Consider the following 25203-nt stretch of genomic DNA (forward strand, 5'->3'; position numbering starts at 1 on the left):
CAGGCTCTCAGTCCCGGGGTCGTCGGCCGGGGGCGCCTTGGCCGCGTGAGCCAGAACCCCGCCTGCGGGTGCTGAGCCCCCCAGTGCTCCCCACGACCCAGCTGCTAGTCTCCCCTTGCGCCCCGCCCCGGTCCGGACCCCCAGCCTCTCCTCCTGCTCCCCCCGTGGTCCTGGGACCCTTGGGACCTGGCCCCCACCTTCCTGCGCTGGCCGGCCCGCTGCCTCCTCTCTCCCCCAGCGCCCCCCGAACTGGGCCTAACCCCCTCCCGCCCCAGCCCCCGGGGAGGGGCCCTCCAGCTGCGTCCTGCGGCCCCCCTCGTCTCTGTGGCTCTTCTGGGGATGGCATCCGCGGCTGCTCAGAAAGTTCTGGGCACGGGGTAAGCGCCTGGTGGATGTGAGTCAGACCAGTGAGTAAGCCGGTGCCTGGGACGCGGCTCTCAGCCTCCTGAGGCGCCGCGGGCCCGTGGGGAGGAGTGCGGGTGCACCCCGGCAGCTGGCAGCTGTTCGAGGCCGAGAACCAGCCGGAGACTCCAGCTGGGAACTTGAGGGCAGCGTGGTGGGGAGGGGCAAGCCAGAGGCCAGCCTGGAGGAGGCTGCCGGTGCACGCCCCGGGGCCGGAAGGCACTGAGGTCTGCCGGGGACGTGGAGCCCTTGGGGTGTCGGGCAGGGCGGGGGTGGGGGGCCGTCCCCCGCGGCCCTCCCCGGAGGTTCTTCCTCAGACAACCGGGAACAGCCGAAGGTAAACACCACGAGGGGCCCGGCCAATTTGGAAAAGAAGCAAACAGGGCTTTGGGGGAAATAGAGTCGCTACGTTAGAATCTCAGAGGCTCCGACGGGGGCACAGCTGTGTAGGGAATCACTAGGGACTCCCCAGGTTTGGGGGGAGCCGCGCGTCCACACCGATGGGGGCACCGCGTGCATCAAGCGGAGCCCTGGGGCTCTTCCCCAGGATTAAGAGGTGCCGTCAGGCGTGGCCGCCGGTGGAGGAGGAAAAATAAATAATAAATAAAAAATAAACAGTAAAATAAGAGGGAATGTTGGCTTAGGGGCAGGTGGACAGAGCAGCCGAGGCCCAGGGGGCAGGGGCAGGGACAGGGGCGCGGGAAGGACGGCAGGACAAAGGAGCGGAGGAAGGACAAGTGGTTTCCGTGGTCACGTTGGAAATAACGGGTCTTGGCGGAGAGGAGCTCAGCTGGCTCGGCACCCCCCCACCCCAGCACCTCCGGGTGCACAGGGCAGGCGTCGGCCACGTCCGGGCCCTCAAGACGGAATCTCTCCGGGACCTGAGACAAGGAAGGGCCCCGAGAACCGGCGTCGGGCGGGTGCACCGCGAGGCGGGGATGGACGCGGTTGATGCCACCCACAGGGGCCTGCAAACACGAGACGCAGCTGAAGAGAGAGGCGGGCGGCGCCCCCGCGGGGGCTCGTGCGGGGTGAAGGGCGCTGCCCACGGCGGAGCAGACGGTGGGGGTCAGGAGGCAGCAGCCACCCCACAGAGGAACGGGGCCCAAAGACCAGCGGGCATTCCCACAGCGGGGGGACGCCCGGAGCCAACAGGCGTGCGCAAGGGCGACGCTCCCTAGCCACGGGGGAAGTGCCCAGGGAACGAAACGGTGCTCCGCGCTCTGCCTTCCCGGCGTGCAGAGGCCGGCGAGCGGGTTGATGCCTGGTGGTGGCGGAGAGAGTTGGGACGGGGGTAGACCTGCCCCTGTGCACACGTGAGACAGAGCCCAACAGCTTGGACAAAGATTTCCTTTCTTTTTTAAAAAGATTTTATTTATTCATGAGAGACACGGAGAGAGGGGCAGAGACGCAGGCAGAGGGAGGAGCAGGCCCCACGGAGGGAGCCCAACGCGGGACTCGATCCCGGGACCGTGGGGTCATGCCGTGGGCCCAAGCAGGCAGACGCTCAACCGCTGAGCCCCCCAGGTGCCCCATGGGGCAAGGATTTTCAGACGGGGCGAATGTTAGGACCACAGCTCACAGAAGGTGGGACGGGCAGCACGAACCCGGCCTGACCGCTGCGAAGACAGGCCCCCGCCAAGATTCTCCGCAGAGCGTCAGTAGGACCCAGTCTCGCAGCCAGGGGTCCACGCGTCCAGGACGCAGGCCAGACTGGCTTGATCCTCGAAGGAACACGGACGTCGCATGGGGCGAGGACACAGGGACGGGAGGATGCACACCCGTCTCAATCCTCAGCGAGCCAACGCCTGTGACCCCAAGACGCGGTGCGATGATGCAAAACCGGAACCTCTCAGTAGAGAAATCGGGGACAGAAAAGGGACAGAGTCTCGAGACAGTGAGAGGTGTTGGCAGAAAAGGGCATCGACGGGTCAGGAGAACAGAGCAGGGGGCCCAGACGCACCCGCCCGATCACAGCAGCCGATCCTCGGCGGGGGGGAGCCCGTCCTCTCGTGGGGAGGTGGCCAGACCCCCGGCCCCCCTCCTTCAAAGAGGAAAAGGGGAATCCAGGCGGGGCCTCAGCAGTCACAGGCGCCAATCCCAGTGGGTCCTCAAGCTGAAGGCAAAACGCAGAACTAGGAAACATCTGGAAGGTCACACAGGAGACAGTCCATGGTGTCGGGATGGCAGGGGCGGAGAGAGGGGGGACGGCGAGTTTGGAGGTTTAGCACCGAAGGCACAATCTTTAGGGTTGACTTCTTTCCGGTTAAGAAGCTGCGCTTTGCCAAATCTGGGGGCGCGGGAGAGAGGTGCAGGGGGGGAGGAGGCCCCGCAGGCCACAGAGGACTGGGCCCTGCACCGCGGCAGCTGCAGAGCCAACGACGCCCTGGCCACCCCCCCCACCCCACCCCCAGTCGCGGTCTGGGCTCTGCAGGTACGCACGCGCGCACTTGGCAAAACTCAACCCCAGCAGTATTTTTTAAATTGAAATAAGTCATGTGAAGAAAAATAAAAAAAAAATAACAGGGACACCCGGGTGGCTCAGTGGTTGAGCGTCTGCCTTCGGCTCAAGGTGTGACCCCGGGGTCCTGGGGTCGAGTCCCACATCGGGCTCCCCGCAGAAAGCCTGTGTCTCTGCCTCTCTCCCTGTGTCTCTAGGAAATCAATAAAACCTTTAAAAAAATAACAGATCAGACACATAGCAACCCAGACGAATCTTTTTTTTTTTTTTAACGTGCTTAGAGGGGAAAAATTAAAAACAGAATGAGCTATATAATCTAATTTCAATACATTTAAAAATCTCTACGCTTTGATAAGATGTTCACGTTAGAGGAAGCGCGTGAAGGGCATACAGAACCTCTGTACTATTTTTGCGACTCTTCCATATGCCTGAAATTATTTTAAAAAGTTAAAAAAAAAAAGAGCTTTTTTTTTTTTCCCCCGAAAGCACAAACAAAAAGGACACATTAGCTAAATTAGAGTAGTCGTTTGTGGGCTGGTGGGAGGGTTATGGGTGCAAAAGGGGAGAAATAAACTAGGGATTGGGACTGCGGGCCAGGGTGTGTGAGACTGGGGGGGCTAGGGGCTGGGCCCCGGACCATGGGGGGTGGGGCAGGGGGATGGAGCAGGGGGCGAGGGGGGACCTGTGGATGATGCTGTGGGGTCTGGGGACCTTGGGGTGGGGGGTTGGGGGGCTGGGGGGGTCCTCTGGGGAAGGGATCTGGGGACTGTGAAGTGGGGGCCGGGGTGGGGGTCTGGGGGCTGTGGGATGGGGGTGGGAAAGGGGTCTGGGGGTTGTGGGGTGCGGGTGGGGGGCCAGGGCCAGAGGTCTGGGGACCAAGGGATGGGCGCAGGGCAGGGCCCGAGTCTGGGGGCCGTGGGGTGGGGCGGGGGCCAGGGGCCAGGGTGGGGGCTGAGCAGGGGCTGCTTGTCTCCCACTCCGCTCATACCAGGCCCTTGAGGGAATGCACCCCAGAAGGCGGACTGTGTGAGGCTGTGGTTTCTAGTCCGCGTGGATGAGCTACTCAAACCTTGGAATTTAAGTGAGGAAACCCAGAAAGGCGTCGTTTGTGGTGTTAATAGATGACTTTTGGGTGCCCCCCTCCCCTGCTGGAGCCTGGGGAGCCCGCCCTGGGATTGGAGGGTTGGAAATGCTCCAGCCCCGCCCCTGACCTTGGGGAGCCCAGGATCCCTTCAGTCCCCTCCCGGTTGGTGAGCCCCGCCGGGTGCTGGGGGACACAGTGAAGCCCGCACCCCTTCCCCGCACGGCGCCCCGCGCGCCTCTTCCGTCGGCTGCTCTGGGTTAGATCCTCCTGGGACCCTAAGGAGTTCTGTGAGCCGCTCTAGCAAATGAGCCAACCCCGTGGGGGGCACAGGAACCCCTGACCTGCAGCTGGGTGGTTGGTGGGAAGCGCAGGTGACAAGGTGGACCTGCAGGTGGCCCCTGAAGTGGGGGCGTCCTTGGGACAGAGCCCTCCACCTGCGGCTCGGATGCCGCCTCCGCTCAGATGCCGTGTGAGAGTTGAGCTGGGTCGCAGGGCATCCTGCAGCGTCCCGAGCCCTGCCTGGAGGAGGGGCCCCCACCCCAACACCCACGACCCGGATTTGGGTCAGAACCCCACCAAATGGTGAGCAAGGTAACTGCTCAACGCATAAGTAATTCTTAAAAAAGTGTCTAATTTATGGAGCTCAGAAACACAGAGCTGCAGTAATAGGCCCCTAAGTCCAGAGAGAAGGATTAAAATGGTCTGAGTCCTCGTGTTGTTTGCAAAGGCGTTCAGGGTGCGGGGTGGCTCGGCCGGCTCAGCACCCGACTCCGGATCTTGGCTCGGGTCGTGGTGTCTGGGTGGTGAGGTGGAGCCGCGTGGGGCCTGCTGAGGGTTCTCTCTCCCTCTGTCCCTCCCCCCACTCATGCCCCCCCCTTCCTAAGTAAGTAAGTAAATAAATAAAGGCCTTTGAAGCTGAATGATGATGGAAATGACACGTAGGGAAAGTTGGGGGCTGTTCTGAAGCAACGCTTTGGGGGGAATTTGTCGCCCGAAGACCTATATTAGATGCTGGAAGCCGAAGGCTACTGTCCTAGCACCCGCCTGGGGAATCATTTTTGTTCGTAATAAACCCGAAGACGAAGGGAGGAGAGCGGGACAAGGACGAGGGCGGGAGCGGAGAGAGGGGAGCCGCTGGAGGGGCCCGCACAGCCGGGGCGGGTGAGGGTCCTGCAGGAGGAGGCCCCCCCGGGGCGCAGGGTCAAGAGGGGACCCCGCTGCAGACCCGTCAGAAGCCCAAAGGGTGATAAGAGAACTTTCTGAGCAATTTCTCTCCGACACATTTGAAAGCCTAGTAGAGGTGCTGCCCTCACAGGAGGCAACGCCCTAGGAGAAGCGGGTGAAGAAGTGCAAAGCCTGCATGGGGTGTGGGGAAGCGGGCGCTAGCTGGGGGTGAGGTGGTGGCCGGGAGGGGGCATCCCTGGTCTGAGGCGCCTGCAGGGAGGGGCGCTGGAGGCGGGTGTGGGCGAGGACACTGGACCCCGCAGGGGAGAGCGGGATCAGGGGAGAGCGGGCGTCTGGTCTGTCCCGGGGAGGGAGAGGAAGACGGGTGCAGAGAGAAGCGGAGAAGCGGGCGCCGCCCTCCTTGTGCCCAAGTCCGCGTCAGGGCCTGGCGTGTGCGCAAACTCCGCCTCCCGCTGGCACTTCATTTTTTATTATTTTTAAAAGATTTTATATATTTATTCACGAGAGACACAGAGAGAGGCAGAGACACAGGCAGAGGGAGAAGCAGGCTCCACGCAGGGAGCCCAACGCAGGACTCGATCCCGGGACCCCAGATCACGCCCTGGGCTGAAGGTGGCATTAAATCACTGGGTCACCCCAGCTGCCCCCGCTGGCACTTTAAATCAGCCGGACGCCCGGGTGGCTCAGCAGTTGGGCGTCTGCCTTCAGCCCAGGGCGTGACCCTGGGGTCCCGGATTCGAGTCCGGGTCGGGCTCCCCGCGTGGAGCCTGCTCCTCCCTCTGCCTGCGGCTCTGCGTCTCTCTGCGTCTCACACGAATAAATCCACACAATCTTCAAAAACAAAACCAGCCGAGGCCGCGGTAACAAATCTGTCGACCTGGGTCTCACTCCGCGCTTTGCTTCCAGTCCCACGGGGGACACGACTCTTGTCCCCGCCAGTACCCCGTTCCTGCAGACCCCGCAGCAGCCGCAGTGCCTCTGCTACCTTGGGCAAGTCACCCCGTCTGCGTGCCTCAGTCTCCCCATCTGGGAGGGGGCCGGCACTCACACATCCTCCCGGGGGGCCTGCGGGCCGTTAGGATGCCCCCCATCACCCGCCTCTGCCTTCAGGGCCAGCGCCTGGCCGGTCACTCTGTGACGCCTGGTCCCCACTGAGCTCCACCCGCTGCGTCCCCCCTGCCCAGGAGCCCCCCCACTCTGACTGTCTCTGGGAGCCTGGCGGCTCACTGCCCCCGGCATCTGCACCCCGAGCCTGGACCACAGCCTAGCGTGCCTTGTCCCCGCTCCCTGTCCCGCCCTCTCCGCCCGCTGCACTGTCCTCCCCTGGTCCGCCAGCCGCCCCACCGCCTTGGCACATCCTGGGGCATGCGGGGTGCTCTGCACACCCTCCCAGCACGGTCTGGTGGGGCTCCTTTCCTGGGACCCCCTCAGCTGCCGGGGGAGTAGATCCCATGTGCACGCCGGGGTTTGGGGTGGCCCCTGTCTGAGGGGGGCCGGACCCCGACACCAACCCTTGACGCAGGACACATGGTGACTCTAGAGAGACTCAGAGCCGAGGGTGGGGCGACGCCAGGGATGTCCAACAGCCACGGGCGGGGGCTGCGGGGATGATGGGGGTCGGGGCCGGGACCAGCCGTGTGACCCAGCTACGCCTCCGTCCTGGTGACGTGTCGGGCCCCGGGGTGACCCCGGAGGTCCCCGGGTGGGGCCTGAGAGCACAGCCTCCCTCTCCAGGGCAGGTGGGCCCCTGCAGCCCCCTGGGTGCCCACCTGCCACCCCACTGGCCTCGGGGCTCAGCCTGGTCCCCCTCCTCCAGGGAACCCGGGGGTGGGTCCCGTCCCTGCTCTGGCTCTCGGGCACCATCCCCAGGCCATGTCCCCTCGTCCCCTCCGGGGGAGCGGCCCCCCTCCACCGCGACTCCACCCCTCCTCTTTCCTGTCCTGCCACCTGCTGCCCCCAAGCCCATCCCGTCCGCCTGGGAGCTGAAGGGCTGCCTTTTGGAGGGACTGGGGTGGAGTCTGTGAGCTGCCTCCCCTCTGAGGGTCGGGGCCCCCTGAGCTGGGAAGGGTCTGGGGGAGGAGAGGTGGGCACGGCCGGGCGGAGGAACCCCAGACCCCCAGAGGTCACAGGCCGCGGCACCGTCCGGAGCCCTGACCCCCAGGGGCCTCCTGGCGACGGAGACGGGGGTGCGGCCGGTGGGGTGCGGCGCCCTGCCTCCTCCCGACTCCCCTTCCTGGGCAGGGTCCAGATGGTGTTCCCAGAGAGCCATACCGCGTCCAGCAACACCGCCTCTGCCTTCCTGGGACAGCTGGGGACGCCTGCGCCCTGCGGCTGGTCTGAGCAGGTGCCAGGCTGCCCCCGCTCCCCGGGACGCCCAGGGGTGCCTGAAAGCCCACCCTCCCTTCCTGGGGGGGGCCCTGCTCTCCCGTCTTCTGAGGTTTGGGGGGAGGGGTCTGAACTGCATGGTCCTAAGTTCCCAGATGCGTAAATGGAAGTTTCTAGAAGAGTAAGTCGCAGAGTCCGCAACTGTGACTTCTTTACTCTTTGTCCCCAGGGGCCCCCAGGACCTGGCGGCTCGGGGCGCTGGGGGGAGACCCTTGGGGCGGTTGAGGGCTGGCTGGGTGGGAGGGAAGGTTCTGGAGCCGCGCAGCTGGGAGGCTGACGCGAGCAGTGACTGTCTCGGCTTCCGGCTCCGCTAGAGCCTTATTTGGAGGCAGTTCCGAGTGGGGCAGTGACTGGCACATTCCTGAGCTATTCAGAGACACCTTCCCCTCCGGCTTATTTTTAGATCCTGAAAAATACTTGGGGAGCCCGCGGCTCCCCACGCCTCAAGAGGCGGCAGAGCCCCAGACTGCTGGCCCCGGAGGGATGTCGGTCACCCTGTCCTGCCGCCGCAGTGCCAGGGGAGAAACCGAGGCCCAGGGGGCGGGGCCGGCCCTGGCCGAGGCCTCCTGCCCCCAGCCAGCCCCCCTGTGGGCCCCTCCGTGGGCTTGGAGCAGCCCGGCCAGTCCTCTGGGCCCCCGGTGTAGGGAGAGGCACACGGAGGGGGGACCCCAACTCCCCAGCGGGGCTGAGAGCTCCCTTGGCCACTGCAGCAGGTGGCGGAGCCGTAACGCGGGGAGGGGCCAGTGCGGCCGGCGCTGCCCGGGCCCGGGGGTGAAGACGCCTCAGGGTGAGGAGCTCAGACCCCCAGAGGAGCCAGGACCCCGGGTTTCACAGCTTGGAGCCGGCAGCCCGCTAAGCTCCCAGGGCCGTGGGGTGGCCAGCAGGCTGGCTGGCGGCCTCCCGGCTCCGTCTGTGGGATCCCAGCTGCCTGGTCACCTCAGGGCAGCCCAACAGGTGCCTCTGTCCCCAGACACGGCTCCAGGGTCAGCAGGGGGACCCAGGGAGCAGGGGGTGGGGCAGCGGGGCAGCAAGGGCCCTCTCAGCTGGTGGAAGGTTCTAGAACAAGTCCCGGAACACGAGGCACCCTGTGGATTGGCTTCTCTGTGGAGGTGGGCGCCCCGTGGGATGCGGGGCCTGGGAGGTGACGGGTCCTTCGTCCCGAATGAGGCCAGGAGAGGCGGAGGATGCTGCGGCGTGGCCCCACCGGGTGCGGGGGGGGGGGGAAGCCCGAGGACCGTCTGCTGCCCGGCCGGGAGCCGCCCACGCTGCGGCAGCCGGAGGCTGGTCAGGAAGAGGGGCTTCCTGAGAGGTGGTGGCGAGGGCTTTTCCAGGAAGGGTGCCCACCTGCCTCCGCGCAGGGGTGCAGGGACCGCTGGCTGCCCACCCCTCCTGGCCCTGCCCCCGGGGGACTGGGGCCAGTCCTCGTCCTCGCGCCCTCCTTTCCACCCCCGTCCATCCACCCTCCAGGTGCTCCTCCCTTCCTCGGTGGGCGTGGGGACAGGGCCTGGTGACGTCCCCCTTGGCCTCCCGGAGCCCCGCCGCCAGCACCGACATCGCCCCCCTCCATCAGCACCCCGAGCCCCGAGCCCCGGCTCCAGCCGTGAAACCTCCTCACAGCTTTGGCTGCATGCGCTTCTGCCGCCACGGTGACCGCCGCACGGTCGCCCCATCCTTGGGGCACGGTGGTACCGCGGGCGGCAGGGGAGGGTGGCCCAGGAGGATGGCACATGCAGGGGCGACGAGGCCACAGAGGTCCAGGGAAAGGAGTGGCTGGTGGAGGGAACAGCAGGGGGAGGCCCAGGCTGCCCTGAGGGGCGCGCCAGGGATTAGGGCCTGGGAGCGGGGCTCACCCCCCGGGACGCCCGCCCCCTGCAGCATCACTCAGGCCCCCGAGTCTCTGTTTCCTCATCAGGACCAGGTCCAGTGCCCAGAGCACCGCAGTGTGAACAGCAGGATGACCGGGTGGGAGGGCACCCCGAGAGCAGCTCCCAGCACCTGCTGGCCGTCGGCCCGAAGCCCTGCCCGCACGGGGCCCCGCAGAAGGGGGTGCACGCTGACCCACGCTAGGCCGAATCGGGGGAAACTCCTTGGCAGGTTCCTGCACTCGGGGCGGGCAGGAGGAGTCACCGAGGCCGCGGCCTCTCCTGGAAAGACACAGCCCTCTCGGAGGGACCGAGGGAGCGGGGTGGAGGGGAGCCGGAGCCTGCTGGCGGCTGACCCTGACCCCCGCCACCACCCCGACCCCACTGTCCCTGCGGCAGCAGGTGGCTTGGGTCCACCTTGGTTTTTGGGTTCCTTTCAGGGTTTTTTGTGGTTGCAGATGTGAGCAGGGGGTCAGGTCACTGGCCAGATCCTGCCCGGGTCACTCCACAAGGGCAGTGGTGAGCCCTGTGCAAGGAGGGGAGGGGCTGGGGGAGGGCTCAGGACTTTCTGCACCTGCACCCCGTTCCCAGGGGCCTCCAGCCTCCTTCCTCATCTCTGGGGAATGAGGGGCCGGCACAGGCCCCCCTGTCGCCTGCACCCTCCTGAGGGCCAGGCTTGGAGTCGAGGCTTGAATGAGCCTCAGCTGCTCCCAAATCTCACCCAGGAAAGTGGCCTTTAGAAGTGTCCAGGCCCACGGCTGCGAGGCGGGCTCCGGGGTCCCCGCGGGCCGTGCCCCCCTGCTGTCCGCCCCACGTCCCGCACCCAAGCCTGCTCACCAGGGCCCCTCTCCAATCCCCAGGCGGTGGGGACCAGTGGTGGGCCGGGCGCCGCGGGAACCCTTGCGGGCAGCCCCCCCCTTTCCAGTGGTCTTGGCATTTGTCTCCATCTTGAAGGGCGTGGGAGGGAGGGAGGGGCCGTAACCTCCGGGCACCGGGTGCAAACAGCCCACCTGCGCACCCTCCTGGCCCGGACCTCCGGCATCCCACCTGCTGGGGAGGGGCCTGCCTCACCGCCCCGCCCCCTGGCAGCGCCCGGGCTCCCGCGCGGGCTCAGGCTGCCCCCTGCTGGCAACGCAGAGGAGAGGCAGGACCCTGCATTTCCGCTCACCGGCGGGCGGTGGGGGGCGCATCTCAGAAACCAGGCGAGCTGTGGGCCAGGGGCCCGGCGGAAGGGGGGGAGGCAGGGCAGGGTGGAGAGGGGTGCATGGCTCTGGGCGTGTCCACGTCTGCCCCTCACACCTGCCCCGGGGCCAAGGGGTACGAGCGTGACGCAGAGGGCGGGGGTCCTGGTGGGGTCCTGGCGGGGTCCTGGCGGGTCCTGGTGAGGTCCTGGGCACACCAAGGCCAGCTGGAAGGAGGCCCCTCCCTCCCTCTGGCCCAGACTGCTCTTCCAGCAACAGCTCAGGGCACGGACAAGTCGCACACCAACCCCGTGGGCCTGTGGTGGGGGAGTGAGGGAGCCTGGGGTCCCCTTCGGAGCCCCCACAGCACCCTAGGGCCATAGGACCGCGGGGCCCGGGGCCCAGGCCCACACGATGGGGCTCCTGACCCCAGGGAGGGCGAGGCGGGGTGCAGCGCAGGCGCCCACCAGGCTTCCCCAGCCCCGCCGACCCTGGGAGAAGGACCACTCAGCTCAAGCCACCCCAGCCGGCCGGGGCCGGGGCCTGCAGGAGGCGCACAGAGGAAGGACGCACAGATGAGACCTGGGTTTTTAATTCTTTTTATTGAAGAAAAGAAAAGGAGAGAAAAAATAGATTCCCCACCCCTGCTTCTTCCCGGAGTGGGCTTCTAGTCCTGCCCCTGGGGTTGGCGCAGGTGGGAGAGAGGGCTGTGCTCTCCACCTGGGTCTGGGGAGGGGCCCCGGGCCCTGGAAGGGGGGGCGCTGGCTGCTTCCCAGGGGGTTGGGGTGTCTAAAAAATGGTGCCAGGCCAGCTGGGCCAAGCAGGCTGGTCCTCTGCTGCGGCAGCTCGGGCAGGCATCCCGGGGGTGCTGGCCGCCCCCGGCCCGGCCACTGTCCGCCCGCCCGCCCGCCGGCGCTGCACTCGGGGAGGGCAGAGTCCGCGGCACCCTCGGGCCTCTGGAGCCCTGGGCCCACCCGGGCCGCCGGTGCCTCCTGTCCCGTCTGGCTCTGGTCCCAGCACTGCGGGCCTCCGCCCGGCCGCCGTCCGAGCGCCCTGAGGCCGGGACGCGGGCCTGGCCCGCAGCCCGAGAGCATGTCTGTGCCCGTCCTGTGGCGGGGGCGGGCGGAGCAGCATCCCTCCTCGTGGCCCGGTGCGTGGCCGCCGCCCACCTGCTCAGACCTCAGTCTGGAGGTCGATGATGTCCTGGCCCACCAGCGGGATCGTGGCGCCCGACTTCTCCCACTCCACGCTCCGCAGCTCCAGTGGGGACGGTGGCAGCGGCTCCAGTTCCTTCTTCACCCACGCGGGCGTCCCGTGGGCTTTCCGGAGGCTCTCCCACGGCCGCTTGTTGGGCGTCTGCTGCTTTTCTGGCTGCTGGCCGGTGGGCGGGGGACGGAGGGAGGCCGGGAGGGAGGCCACAGAGCAAAATCAGGCGGGGAGTGGGGAGACAATGCAGACGAGGATCAGAACAGAGAGGGAGGGGCCGGGGGGCAGGGAGACCCCCAGGGCCAGTCGGGAGCAGGGCGACCCGCTGCGGGTCGGCATGGGGGGGACGGCCTGCAGTGAAGGCGCACCCCCCTTTGGCCCTCGCCTTCCTGGGAGGAAGCCTGACCTGCGCCAGCGCACAGCCTACCCCTCCCGCCGGGCCCCTCCGGGGTCTAGCCTGGGCCGGGTGAGGGTCAGGCCGGCCTTCAAGAAAGGTCGGAGGAGAGAATGCACACGAGGGTGGGAGGAGGAAGGGCTGGAGAGGACCCCCCAAGGGCTCCCCCTGAGCCCCCCGCCCACCGCGAAGGCCCGCCCCGCCCCCCAGACCTTGCTGTCGGGGCCTAGCGCCTCCTTGTCCTTCTCCGAGTGCTGCAGCTTGCGGTTCAGGTCCTGGAACATGTCCTGGTGCCGCTTCCGCGTGTGCATGATTTTCTGCGGGGCGGGAGGGGCGGCGAAGCCTGAGTCGGGAAGGGGGCTGCCCCGCCTCGCCGGTGGGGGGCCTCCTCCCCAGCCCCTCCCTTCCCCCCGGGGGGGGGGCTTCCGGCACCCCTGGCCCTGCTGTTGCAGGGAGGGCACACCGGGACCCACCTCGAAGTCCAGTTCCGCGTACCGAGATTTCCGCCGCTGTGGGGAGAAGGGTTTGTGTGCATTTGCAAGTGGCTCCCTACACCCTCCTGGGCCACAGGTCTAGGCCTCTCCTTGCCTGGGGGGGGACACCAGGGACCCCCGCCTCGCCCCACACCTAGTCTTGGGGCCTCGGCCAAGCCCTGGGGGACATGCCTCCCTGAAGCTGCGGCTCTCAGAGCCCAGGCCCCTTGCAGGCCACCCTCTACCCTAGACGGTGGGTCCCTGGTGTTAGGCTCCAGGGGGAGCCGGAGGGGGGCCGGAAATAGGAGCCCGGGGCCCTGGGCAGTGGTGACAGTCACGGGGGGCTCCATTCCCCATGAGAACCTAGGGCTTGGCTATTCCAGGTCCAGGTCGGGGGGACGGAGGAGCCTGCAAAAGAAACTTCCTCACCCTCTGTCCCAGCTTGGGGGAGCCCGACTGTCCCCAGGGCCACCTCCCGCCTCTAGGCTGTGCCAGCGCTGGGCAAGGGTATGTGGCCTAGCCCACCCGGGACATGCTCCCGGGGACCAGGAGAGTTGGACGGCTGGGGACCCACAGAGACAGGGAACCGGGGCGGGGGGCGGAGCATGGCCCGGGTACGGGGGTCCCTGAGGGCACAAGGCAATGCTCCCCACAATCCTGTCTCTGAGCCCCGTGTGGCACAGACCGAGTGGAGCTTGGGGTCACTTCTAGGCTTCAGGTTAGTCTAAGGATGGACCTGCTGCCCTGACCCCCCAGCCACGGAAGGGGTCAGGGGCAGCGTGGGGAGCAGCGTCCTGGGGGGCCCCGCCAGCAGCCAGCTCCCCCAGCAGAGGCTGGTCGTCCTTCTGGTCGGGGACTCGTTCCCGCAGCAGGGAGCCAGGATGCCCCCAGCCTTCCCAGGCCTGGACTTGCCAACCCCGTCCCAAACCAACAGGGCCCCCTGCCCCCGGGGGGCCCCAGGCTGCCCTCACCTCCAGGGAGCTCACGGACAAGGTGGAGACATTCTCGTTCCTGGTCCCGGTCCCCGAGCTGGGCCCTGGGTGGGCAGCAGGCTCCCCGGGCTCCGCCAGGCTGGGGGGCGCTGGCTCCAGGGTGGGGGGCGGGGGCGGGGGCGGTGGGGGAGGCGGGGGCTGGGCAGGGGGCGCCTCCGGGGGTGCCCCGCCCGGGGGCTGGCGGGTGGGCGGGCTGCGGGCGGGCAGGCCCGGGTCAGGTGCCATGTTGAGGTGGATGAGGCGGGTCTGGGGCATCTGGTCGATGTGGATGCTGTGCTTGGGCTCCTCCGGGGGCTTGGGCCGCAGCGTGGCCGTGGCCGTCGGCAGGATTACGTAGCTGGTGTCCAGGGCCTTCTCCTGGGCCCGGCTCAGCTCCGAGTCCAGCTTCTTGAAGATGTCCCCGTCGCCGGCAAAGGAGGACTTGGGTGCCCTGTCCTTCTTGAGGGTCAGCGAGTGGTTGGGGAAGTCAGGCAGGGGGCCGCCCGGGCAGCGGGGCGAGCCGTGCAGGCGCAGCTTGGACACGTTGGCCGGCAGGCTGTTGAAGTTGGTGGGGGGCGCCTTGGCGTGGGCGAGCTTCAGCTTCTCCTCCTCGGGCAGCGACGGCCGCTTGAGCGTGCCCGTGATGGTGGCCGTGCGGCACGCCGCGATGTCCTTGTTCAGCACTGTGGGCGCGAGGCGAGGGGGTCAGGGAGGCCTCGGCGGGACCCGGCCAGTCCCGATCGGGCCCCCGGCAGGCCACCGCCCTGGCCGCAGACAGCGGGGACCCACCGCGTGGGGCTCGGTGCTGCGGCGTCGGGGCTTCCTTTGCCTTTTCTAACAAGGCTGGAACACGGGGTGCTCCTGTCTGCCCCCGCAGATAAGAGGACGAATGACCGCCACCCACACACTGCCCTTCCCAGCAGCTGGGGGCCCTGTTGGCCCTGGAGCCGGCCCATGCTCCCTGCAAGTGCAAGGACGTGGCTCCTCGCCGCGGGCGGGACGGCCTGCCCCTGGGGCGCAGGGCCCTGGACGCCTGGCACCCCGCCCTGTCCAGCTGCAGGGGCCCCCGCTTGCCCACCACCCACCTCACTCCTACCAGTCAATTCGGCCTCACTGGACTGTGGGGAGCGCACAGCTGCCAGGCCCGGCTGCGGCCCCCTCATGGCCTTCCACGGGCGCCTGCTGTGACCGCGAGCCCTCTCCTCACCGCCGGGGGGACGGGCACCCAGCCACGCCCTTGCCCAGCACCCGAACACCAGCACAGCCACCCCGCGGGCACACGCCCCACGGCACCCCCCCCCACCAAGCACACGCCCCATGGTATACATCCCCGAGCACACGCACCCCCCCAGCGCACACCCCACGGGCACACCCCCAAGCGGTCACTCTCCAGTCCCCCACCCTGTCCCTCCTCTGACGGCTACGGGCTGAGCTTCGCCCCCCCACCCTCCTGACACTGACCTGCGTCCAGGTCTGCAGCCCGCCCCCACTCGGGGTGGCCAGCCGGGGACCCCCCACCTTCCCTTCCCCAGGCTCTCCCACTGAGGTCTCTCCATCCGCCCGAGAGCGGGAAGCCCCAAGGACCCTGTAGTGCACCTCCCCTGCCTAAACCCAGCCATGGGGAGACTCTCGGCCCCCCATGCAGAGCCCTCAGGCCCCCGGCCCCCAGCTGGCGTGCCCCACCCCGGCCCCCGCACCGGCTGCCTGTGAGGCCTCCTCCTCAGCGCCCCCCGCCCCGCCCCCAGCCACTAGCTGCTTGAGAGGCCGCAGGCCCGGCTGGGCCAGATTACGGGGAAGAAGTTGCCCAGTACCGCCCGAACGGGGCTGGGCCGCCGCCTCCAGAGGCCCTCGCGTCTTGGGGTCACCCCTCAGGAAGCTGCCTGGACTGCGTAAGACCAAGATGGGAGATGGGAGACCATCCTGTCCGGTTCCCATTCAGCCCAACCAGAGGTGCCCTCCTCCAGGAAGCCCTCCTGGTCCACCTGGCAGCAGCTGACACTCCCCACTTGGGCTGTCCCTACAGAAGATGCTCCCCAAATATCTGACGGATGCAGGGCAGCATGGCCAGCTGGTTCCCCACCTCTGGGAGACCGCCTGGCACTGCCTCACGCACCGGCTCACGGAACCACGACCCCTGACGGGCTCCCTGTCATCAGGCAATTGGGTCCCGTCTCCACCTGCTTCCAGGAAACCCGGCGCCAGCCTAGGGTTCAGGGTCCATCCTCCCCGCTCTGCCCCCGCCCTCTCTGCCCGTCCCTCCCTTTCCCGGTGCTTCCATGGGTGGGCTGGGGACAAGGACACGCAGACGACACAGCACGGGGCCCCAGGGAGGGCAGGCCCCCTCCTCAGTGCGGGGCCGTGGCAGGCACAGCAGGACGAGGACAGATGAGTGGACAGACACACAGAGAAAAGGAAACAAGCAAGTGGACCCAGGCCAGGGCCACCTGTCGCTCTCACCTGGCAGGCGCTCACCTGATCTACAGGCCAGATCCACATCCTTCTCGAAGTCCGTCTGCAAGACAGAGGCGGGGCCGGGTGAGGGCCCGTGAGGGGCGGGCAGGGCCGGGCGGGGGCTGACCTGGAAGGGGTGTGTGCGTGCACGCTTCTAGGGCTCAGGGGGCCAAGCTCAGGTGGCCGGGGGCTCCTGCGTTCAAAGGAACCCTGGCCGGCGGCTCCGCCCCTTGTGCTCTTGCCGTACGTGTGCACACGCGTGTGCATGCACGTGAGCTCCTTCCAAGGCGTTTGTGGGTTAGCTGGGAGGCGGGAGTCTGGTCCCACTGCTGCTCGCTCACGCTCCTGCCCAACGGCCCAGTTCCCCCGCCCCAGGCCCCAGGACCCCAGTACAGGGAGCCCTCTGCTCCGTCCCTCACATCCCGTCAGCCGGGCAGGGCACACACAGGGTCTCAGGCCAGAGCCCCGTGCTGCTCAGGCCGCCCCCTGCTGGCGTCACCTGCTGTCCTCCCCACAGCCTCGGGGACGAGGAAACGGTGGCCAGAGGGGCGGTACGGGGTTCGGACACAGACGCCCGGTGCCAGGCCAGCCGTCCCTCGAGCAGTGGCTGAGGTCCCTGCCAGAGCACCTGCCCTGTCCCAGCCTAGGATCGGGGGCAGGCGTGTGGGCAGGGGCACGTGGGCAAGGCCGGCCCCCCCCTCAGAGAGCCCGAGGGTGGGGGAACCCGCGGGCCGGGAGGGCTGGGTCCTCATCTCAAGCCTCATCCGCCTGCACTGGCGGAGGCTGGCGGGTGGGAAGACTCAAAGTCTGAGGTCAGAGGTCAGAGGTCAGGCCAGGAGCAGCGCCTGGGGGTCTGGGACCCCTGCCCTGGCCCCTGAGGATCCAAGTAGCCTCCCCAGATCTGCCGGCCGGCGTCTGCCGAGGCCCTGCCTGTGATCCAGTGATGCTCACAACCACTAGGCTCCCCGAGGAGCCCTGAGAACGAGCCCCTCCTGCCTGCCAGGCTCACTGCATGCCAGGGGGCAGCCAGCGGGCGACAGTGCTGAGAATTCACCCAGGGCGCTCCCTGGACGTGGACGGGAGGCCTGATGGTGGGGGCGGGGGTCCGGAGGGCTCCCTGGAGGTGGCATCTTAGCAGACCTCTGTGAGGTGGGCAGCAGGGCGGGAGGGCGTGCAGTGCCCAGGGCTGAGCGGCCTGCGTGATGCTGGAGGCCCAAGGGGACCTGGCCGGGGACAGGGCCACGGCGGGGTGGAGGGTGGTGGACGCCCCAGAGGAGGGAGGCTGAGTGGGGCCAAGTCCCATCCTGGCCAGGCTGCAGGGTGGTGAGGGGGGGGCGGGAGGTGCAGAGATGGGGTCGGCAGCAGCCAAGGCCCCCAGAGGCTGGCAGCTGGCCAGAGGGCACTATGGTCCCGGGAGCGGGGACACGCCGATGCCAGCTCAGCCAGACTACTGCCATCTGAGTGCTGCCCCCCAGAGCCCGGGCCGGGATGTCACCTTGGTGAGCCTCAGTGTCCCCAGCCTGAGACTGGGCTCGCAGCTCTTCCCCAGGGGCTGCTGGCGCCTAGAGCAGCTCTGAGCCCTACCATGAGCTGGGCATGGCCGTTCTGGAAGGAGCCCCCCGAGTCCCCGTTGCCCTCCTCCTGGCGGTCCACCACGCGGCACTTCACGGCGTCCTGGACCTGGGGAGAGAGGAGAGCGGTGCACAGCAGCCCCAGGCGGCGTGTGTCCTGGCGGGGGGCGGGGGTGAGCACGGGGTGGCGTCCCTGCGAGGGCCCTGCGCGCCCGGGCCCAGCCTCCCGCCCCCTCCGACGTTCTCTCCGTGGCCTCTGTGGCCATGAAAGTTCAGAATCCTGGGGGCTCCCACCCCCCGGGAACGTGCTGCAGCCCTGCCGACTGGAGTCTGACAGTGAGGACCACCATCAGGCTGCACAGGGCCCTGGAGTCTCCCAGCACCCGGGGGTGGGATGGCACGTGAGGGCACCCTCGTCGAGGGGGTCTCAGCCCTGATGGCCATGGGCTCGAGGACGGGAGTGACAGTGGCTCCGTGCCAGTGGCCACCAAGCAGGGGGCACAGGGCCTGTGGCGGAGGGGTGCAGGGGTGCAGGGGTGCAGCTGGTCGGTGTGAGCCAGGAGCAAAGCCCCGGCCGCCCTGGACACCGGGTGGGATGGGGTGGGGGAGGGCAGCAGGGGGGCAGCGTCAAGGAGCTGACCCTTCACGGCCACGACGTGCATAAAGGGTAAGTGAAGACACAGGGGCAGTGAGAGCATGGAGGGCTTCCGGGGGGAGGAGGGTGCGCCGGCGTTCCCGGCTCCCAGACCTGTGGGCCTGGGCCCTCACTGCAGCCGCACAGCTGGTCAGGGGCCACTGACGCCCGCCCAGGCCCTGGGCCTCCTCGCGCAGGTGCGCCTCCCTCCCGGTGCCCAGGGGCCGCGGGCCGCCGTCCAGCCCACCACAGAGCAGGAAGAGCGGTCTCCCGGAGCGCCTCGTGGCCCCTCCTCCAGGAAGCCCATCCGGCCAGCCTGCCCCTCTGCTCCCCGGGAGACCCCGACCACCGCCTTCCTAGCCCACCTGCTGGATGTTCCACGCCCACGGCACTGGCGGGTGGCCGCATCGCCTCTGCGCCCCCCCCCCCCCCCCCCCCCCCCCCCGTCTGTCTTCCTCAGCGCAGCCCCGAAGCCCTCCCTGCAGAGGCCCGAGGATGGAGGACCCATCCCCACGGTCCCCTGGCGGCGCGGCTCCTCAGCACAGACCCCACACGTGGGCCCTGCGGGGTCGCCGACGGCTGGCGGGCACCCCAGACCCTCCCGGGGCTCCCCGAGCGGCCCTGCTGCAGACATCCCCACCCCCCAGCCCGCGGCCCTGACCAGCCTCTTCCCCAGCACCTCCCGTTCCGGGCCAGGTGAGCCTGTTTCTAGGAGGTTCCGAGGGGCAGGGGAGGTCATTGCACGCATCTGCCCACCCGCTCCCACCCCTTCAGCCTCCGCGGCCGTCCGGGTCCCGTCCAGCCTCACGACGGCCCCTCTTCCGTCCACGTCAAGATGCACGTTGCCCACACTGCGGCCCCCCGAGACGGACCCCTTCACGGTGGCTGCGGGGCAGGCGGGGCAGGGGGAAGGGCCTGTCTTGCTCCCTCCCAGGGCCCCCGAGGACCCAGGACGCGAGTCTCCGCTGTCCTCAGGGCTGTTGGAGTGTCCCGTGGCTCTCGGTCCCGAAGGCCCCGGGGGGACAGAGCCCGCCTCCGGGTCTGAGCCAGCAAGGGGTGCAGGGGGGCGTTCTGGGGAAGAAGGTTCAGCAGGGAGCCGCTCCCCGCCTCCCCGCCTCCCCGCCTCCCGGGCCTGTGGGCGCGGCCCCGCCTTGCAGAGAGGTGAGGCCCAGCCGAGCCCCCCGCCCCCCGCGGAGGGCTGGGGGCGGCGCCCACCTCTCTGCGCAGGATGCAGTGCACCATCACTATGACGAAGCCCTCCAGCGAGTCGAAGACGGCGAACAGGATCTGGAAGAGGGCGGAGCGGCGGTCGGTGACGGCGAGCACGGCCGACATCCAGGTGAGCGCCAGCAGCGGCAGCACCACGCAGGAGCTCCACAGCGAGGCCCTGGGGACAGCGCGCCCGTCAGGGCTGCCCCCTCCCCCCCCTCCTCCCCCGCCTCCAGCCCCTCCGGGGAGCAGCCCTCTGCCCCATCTGCCCCAACCCGCCCCGCCCCGCGGCCTGAGCCAGGTCCCCGGGCTGCGCGCAGCGTGAGGGGGGGCCCCCTGGGAGACCCGGGTCCCTCACGTCCAGGAGGCCCCAGGAGGGGAGGCCCAGGGAGGCAGGAGCTGGGGCTGAGGCCGAGGCCGCTGCAGGTTCCAGCTCCCAGGGTCCTCAGGCCGCCCCCCAGGGTGCAGGGCCCCAACTACAAGGTGGCCACGGAGGGGGCGCTTGGCCAGGCCTCTGAGCTCTGGACTGAGAAGCAGGGAGCTGCTCCGGGAGGAGAGACGACACACAGACACACAGACACACAGACGGGGCCAGACAGCGAGGGTGGGGGGCAGGGACGACACCAGAGACCCACAGGCTCCTCACCCTCGGGGCGGCCCCTGCCCTCTGCGAGCTGGCACCTCCGGGCACTACCGGCACCACCGCGGCTGCTCTGTGCCCGTCTGCCCCCCGACGGGTGCACCGCAGGGGTGTGGGAAACGCGCCTGACCCCCACCCCCCATCCCCCACCATCGTGACTTCCAGGGCTCTGTTCTGTGGGCAGGTGGCCAGGGGTGGGGGCCGAGGTCGGGACCACCCACTCCCCCCCTTACAGGACACCCCTCGCCAAAAGGATGAGCAGAGCTGGTGGGGCAGGAGAAGTGGGGGGTGGGCAGGGGCAGCAGCGGGGAGCTAGGGGCACGGGGGCTGGAAGACCCGAATGGAGTCCAACCTGGAGAGGGACCCCAGATCCGCAGGACCTCGGCCAGGGGTCAGGGGCTCTCCCCAGCACCCTCTCTGTCCTGGGTGGTGGGCACACAGGAGACAGGCCCGCCTCCCCCTCAGTCCCCCTCTACCCCCCTCCATCCCCCTCCGTCCTCTCTTCGCCCTTCACCCCACCCCTTCCCCGCTCCAGGGCCCAGCACCCCATCCGGGCCCCAGCCCCGAGTCGTCCCCAGGACTGCTCCCTGGCCAGCTGCCCGAGGCTCAAGCCGGAGCCATGCGTTGCCTAGAAGCCTCCAAACCTCTCGTCTCCCGGCCAGCAGCCCCATCCCCTTCCCTCCCCTCCAGGGTGGGTGACCCGCCCAGGCCAACCCCGGGTGCTGGGGGGCAAGCTGCGCGCAGGCCCCAGCCGGAGTACGGGCGCCCAGACCTGCCCCCTGTGCCCGGTGCCGAGCCCGAAGACGTGGGCTCTCCATGGCTCCGTGCACTGCCCGCTGTCCTCTGTCTACCCGGCTCTGAACCCGCGTGTCTCCCCCACGGCGGGTGGGGCTCCCTCATGCTCCCCTCCCCTCCAGAGCAGACCCAGGAGGGCAGGGCACAGCCCCCCAGGGAAGTCTTCCTGCTGCGCCTCATCTCCCTGGGGCCTGAGGTTTGGCACCTACGGCCGGAGGCAGGCGGCAGGCAGGTGGCCGGGGCTTGGGGACCTGAAGTCCTCGAATTCCTGCAGCCCAGGCCCCGCGGGGTGGTGCAGAGGCCCCGTGGACGTGGCTGCGCGGGTGCAGGCCAGGTGATGGTGAGGAGAAGAGGCGCTGGCAGGAGGCGCCCCGGAAAGTCCGATGCCCGGCGGTGGTGCAGGGCCACGAGCCGGGATCCGGGTGGGCAGGGCCTCGGCCTCCGGCCTGCCCCGTGACCTCTCAGGGACCGTCCCCCACGGCTCTGGTGACGGCCCGTCCACGGCAGAGGCTGGCGAGAAGCAAACCGCACATTCCCAGGGCCTCGGGCCTCCCATAGGTTCCTGCCTCTACGGCCCATCCTGCCTTGAACCTGCAGCCGGCACAGCGCAGGGGTGTCCACACACCGCACACGCTCACACGTGGGCCTGTGCACACCCACGAGCTCACACGCGCACACTGAGCGCGTCCCTGCCCCCGGCACCACCGCACGCCGGTGACCGCCCAGCGGAGCCTGTTGTCACGCTGCCCCGTCTGTCCGGGCAGCACCTGCCCGTGGGTTGGCCTCGTCCCAGGCCCTGGAGGGCGGGGAGGGGCGGGCTAGGGGACGACCCCGCGGGCAGGGGACACAAGAGCACAGAAAAAGCTTCAAACACACACCATGTGCTGCCCCCTCCGGGGAGTGAGGGCCGGGCTGCACAGCTGCGGGTCTGAGTGTGCGGGTGTGGGTGCATGTGCGTGTGCATGTGGGGAGCCGGGCTCTGTGCACGGCCGCATGGGCGCATGCAGGGGTGCTGGGGGGCCAGGGCGCCCGCTGCACACCCAGGAAGGGGCCCCGGGAGGCAGCGGCCACACGGTGACCCCAGCTCTAGCGTCCGCCTGACGGCTCCGACCCACCGTGCCGGCCACTCACACCGCCTGGACCTGGGTCCACTGGGTGTAAAACCGGGAGCAGGACAAGGGGGCCTCCTCGAGGGCTATGGTAGGAGCAAGTGAAACAGCGCCCGGCTTGTGCGGCTCCACGGCTCTGACCTGGTGCGTGGCCCCAGAATGCGAGTGGGTGACCTTGGGTCGCAGGGGCAGGGGCGGGGCTCCCCGGGGACCATGCCCCGGGAGTGGGGCACCCCGGCCCGCAGACGGCGAGGCCAGCCTCTGAGCCGCCGCGGGCACGCCAGGGTCGCACCCCTCCTCGGAAGCAGCACAGGCTCTGACCGTGACCACAAACCACAAAGCACCCAGGGGACAGCGTCCTGACGCGACGGTAGCGGGAGGAGGACGAGGGAGACGGACACAGACACAGAGACCCAGGACGGGCACAGGAGGGCGGGGTGGGGGCCCCACGCAGACGCCAGCCAGGGCACGGCAGAGGGGAGGAGGGGAGGGCTCAGAGGGCCGGGCAGGACGAGAGGAGGGCTCGGTCTCCGCCTACGCGGCCCCCGTCCAGGACCTCAGGGCTCCCTGTCCCGACCACACACGGCCTTCGCCCTCCAGCAGCGCCATGTGCCCTCTGGCCACGCGCCGCCCTCTCGGGTCGGCCTCCCCGGCAGTGGGAACACCCCACCTGTCCCCGGACTATCCTCCCTGGCCAGGTCACACCCTCGCTTGGGGTCATCGGACCCCGCGGCAGGGAAGGGGCAGGCCAGGGGCTCCCTCCCACCAGCCCCGTGGTCCCTGCTGGGGGCTTCCCTGTCTCTGAGGACCTGCCACAGGCCAGACGGAGAAACTGAGGCGCAGGGCGAGGCCGGGGCTGGCCGTGAGCCTACGCGGACCTCCGCACCCCAGTCTTCCCGCCTGCTGTGGGGCCTGGCGGGGAGGGGGTGGGCTCTGGGTCCTTTGGACTCAAGGCAGGTGAGGCCCTCGGCGGGCCCAGCCCTACCCTGCCCGCTCCTTCAGCTTCTTGTCCGTGATGCCATCTTTGGACACGAGCTTGTTGAACACCAGGATCCCGATGACCATGTTCACCTGCCAGGCAGAGAGGCACAGGGCGTGGGGGCGCGGTACGGCCCGCGGGGCTGGGGGCGCCGGGCTCCAGGTCCTCACCAGGGCCCCGCGGTGCTCCTGCCCACAGCATGGGGACGGGGACCCCACTCCCCAGGCCGGGAGGCGAGGCTCCAGGGGGCGGGGAGAGCCCCTGGACCGGCTGCCAGGCCCCCCAGCGCCCTCCCCTGGGCCTGGCCAGCTGTCCCAGAGCCCCGCTGGTAGTGGGGTTCTCCTGCCACAAGAGCCCACCCAGGGTGGGGTGCTCCAGCCCAAGCCCCCATGTGACCCTCCCACGCGGCCTGCTCCACGAGGACCCACGGCAGGGTGCACACGGGGGGCCAGGAGGAGCCAGCTGGGGTCCAGAGGCTGATGCGGGGGGCTCTCCCCTTGGGCTGGGGCCCGGGGTGGTCTGCACTGAACGGCCCATGACCACGGAGGTCAGCGGCAGAGGTCAGAGGTCAGGCTGCCCCCACCACGCACCCCCAGGGTGCCCACCCGCTCCGACCCCAGAGGGACCTCAGGGGATCCAGCTGCCGTCCACGCCCAGGCCTACCCTGCGGTCTTCCCAGCCCCTCACTCCTTACATCCCTCCTGCCACAGGGAGCTCACCCCTCACTAGGGCCTGACCTGAGGGCAGTCTCGGGGACATCTCCCCGTCCTGGCTCTACCTGGGCCACACTGCCCCTGCGCCCTCCGCCACAGCATCCTTCCCGACCCCTCCTGCTGGGCACCCGCGCCCTAGGACGTGCCTCTTGGTATTCAAGTCCCGCAAGCAATCACCCCGCCAGGGCCCAGCTGCGCGACCTTGGGGTTCCTCTCTCCACCTCTCCTGGGTGGGGAGGCTGTTACTTTGCTCCCCGAATGCCCTCCCCGGGGCTCCCAGGCTGCAGGGGCGGCCTGACGGAGGTGTGAGGCCCGGCCCCAGCCCCCTGGGACCCAGGGGAACCCGGAGGCCGACTCCCCGCAGCCCCACCGCCCACACTGCGCCGGTCGGGCCCTGCCTTCCATCCTCGTGCACACAGAACGTTCCCAGGCACGTTCCCAGGCTCGGGCACCCACGCTGGCAGGCCTGACCGGGGTGGAGGCGTCTTTCCTGGGTGACCTCATTTTCTGACAAGGCCAGGGCAGAGAGGGAGGGGACAGCAGCCGGCGCCGCCCCTCCCACAGCGGGCTCTGCCCGTCTTTACCTGGGCGTCCCCATGTTACTGCAGGGGTTGGGGGGAGCAGATCAGGACGGTGCACCTGGGAGGGGACGCGGGGGAGGGGGCTCCTGCCTCGCCATCTGGGCCTCCCCGCCTCCCGGCCGCCTGTCTTTACAATGGGAGCTGGCCTGGCCTCTGAAGTGCCACATTGACATGCAGGGCACGGAGGCCTCTCCCTTCGAGGAATAAAGGAGGCTGCTGCCCACCGCCTCCGTGCCCATGCCCAGGCCCCGAGTGCTGCGGCCCTGCCTGGGGGCAGGAGAGCATGGCCCCCCTGCCATGCCCAGCTCCCCCTGCCCGGCCCTAACTTGGGGACGACAATCCTGGGGACCACCTGGCCCCGCTCCACATCCCCCAGAGGCGTAAGGGAAGGCAGAGCGAGGAGGAGCCGCTTCCTTCTCTGGAGGGACAGCGGGGGCAGCAAGGGACAAACCCTGGCCCCCGGCCTCAGGCTCTGCTGGCGGCTCTGCTCGTCACCCAGGCCTAGCAGGCACTCCCCGCTGCCCACTCGTCCCCCCACCTGTCACTCACCCCGCGAACCCACACGATCTCCCTCCCGGCCGGTACGCAGCCGGTGCCCGGTAAGCACCCAAGCTGTGCTCAGGGAAACAAAGGCCAGCGCTGCAGCCCAGTCTCTGCGCCCCTGTACCCTGAGGGCAGGTCGGGTGCGAGGTGACCCTGAGGGTGATGGGTCCCGCCCCAGGCCCCAGCCTGGACCACGGGGAGGGGTCAGTACCAGCACGACAGCCGCGGCCGGTCCCACGAAGGCGTACAGCAGTCCCCCCTCCAGGGAGAGCCAGCAGCTGGGGAGGGAGACAGGCTGGTCAGTGGCCAGACGGGACGTCCCCCCCCCAGGAAGGCGCGGCAGGAGCTCGGTGGTCAGCAGGGCCTCCCGCACG

The 25203-nt window shown here is 69.0% G+C and overlaps 1 protein-coding gene across 6 annotated transcripts in view; it reads right to left on the reverse strand.

The window, feature by feature from the left end:
- Positions 1-11143: 11143 nt before the first annotated feature.
- Positions 11144-25203, reverse strand: part of ADGRB1 (adhesion G protein-coupled receptor B1) — a 72996-nt gene continuing 58936 nt past the window's right edge. For 2 of the 6 annotated variants that reach the window (XM_041769572.1, XM_041769569.1), the window contains exons 23-31: positions 25041-25107; positions 22999-23084; positions 19476-19647; positions 17640-17735; positions 16077-16116; positions 13605-14287; positions 12634-12669; positions 12373-12477; positions 11144-11931 (exon numbers count right to left, since the gene is read on the reverse strand). In XM_041769572.1, the coding sequence (XP_041625506.1) occupies positions 11734-11931; positions 12373-12477; positions 12634-12669; positions 13605-14287; positions 16077-16116; positions 17640-17735; positions 19476-19647; positions 22999-23084; positions 25041-25107 (1483 nt within the window). In that variant the 3' untranslated portion in view covers positions 11144-11733. Of the gene's footprint in view, positions 11935-12372; positions 12478-12633; positions 12670-13604; positions 14288-16061; positions 16117-17639; positions 17736-19475; positions 19648-22998; positions 23085-25040; positions 25108-25203 lie in introns of all 6 variants that reach the window. The other 4 variants (XM_041769571.1, XM_041769566.1, XM_041769568.1 and 1 more) reach the window with 3 other exon arrangements.

The sequence above is a fragment of the Vulpes lagopus genome, chromosome 9, assembly GCF_018345385.1.
Source record: "Vulpes lagopus strain Blue_001 chromosome 9, ASM1834538v1, whole genome shotgun sequence".
In the NCBI taxonomy this organism is placed as follows: domain Eukaryota; kingdom Metazoa; phylum Chordata; class Mammalia; order Carnivora; family Canidae; genus Vulpes; species Vulpes lagopus.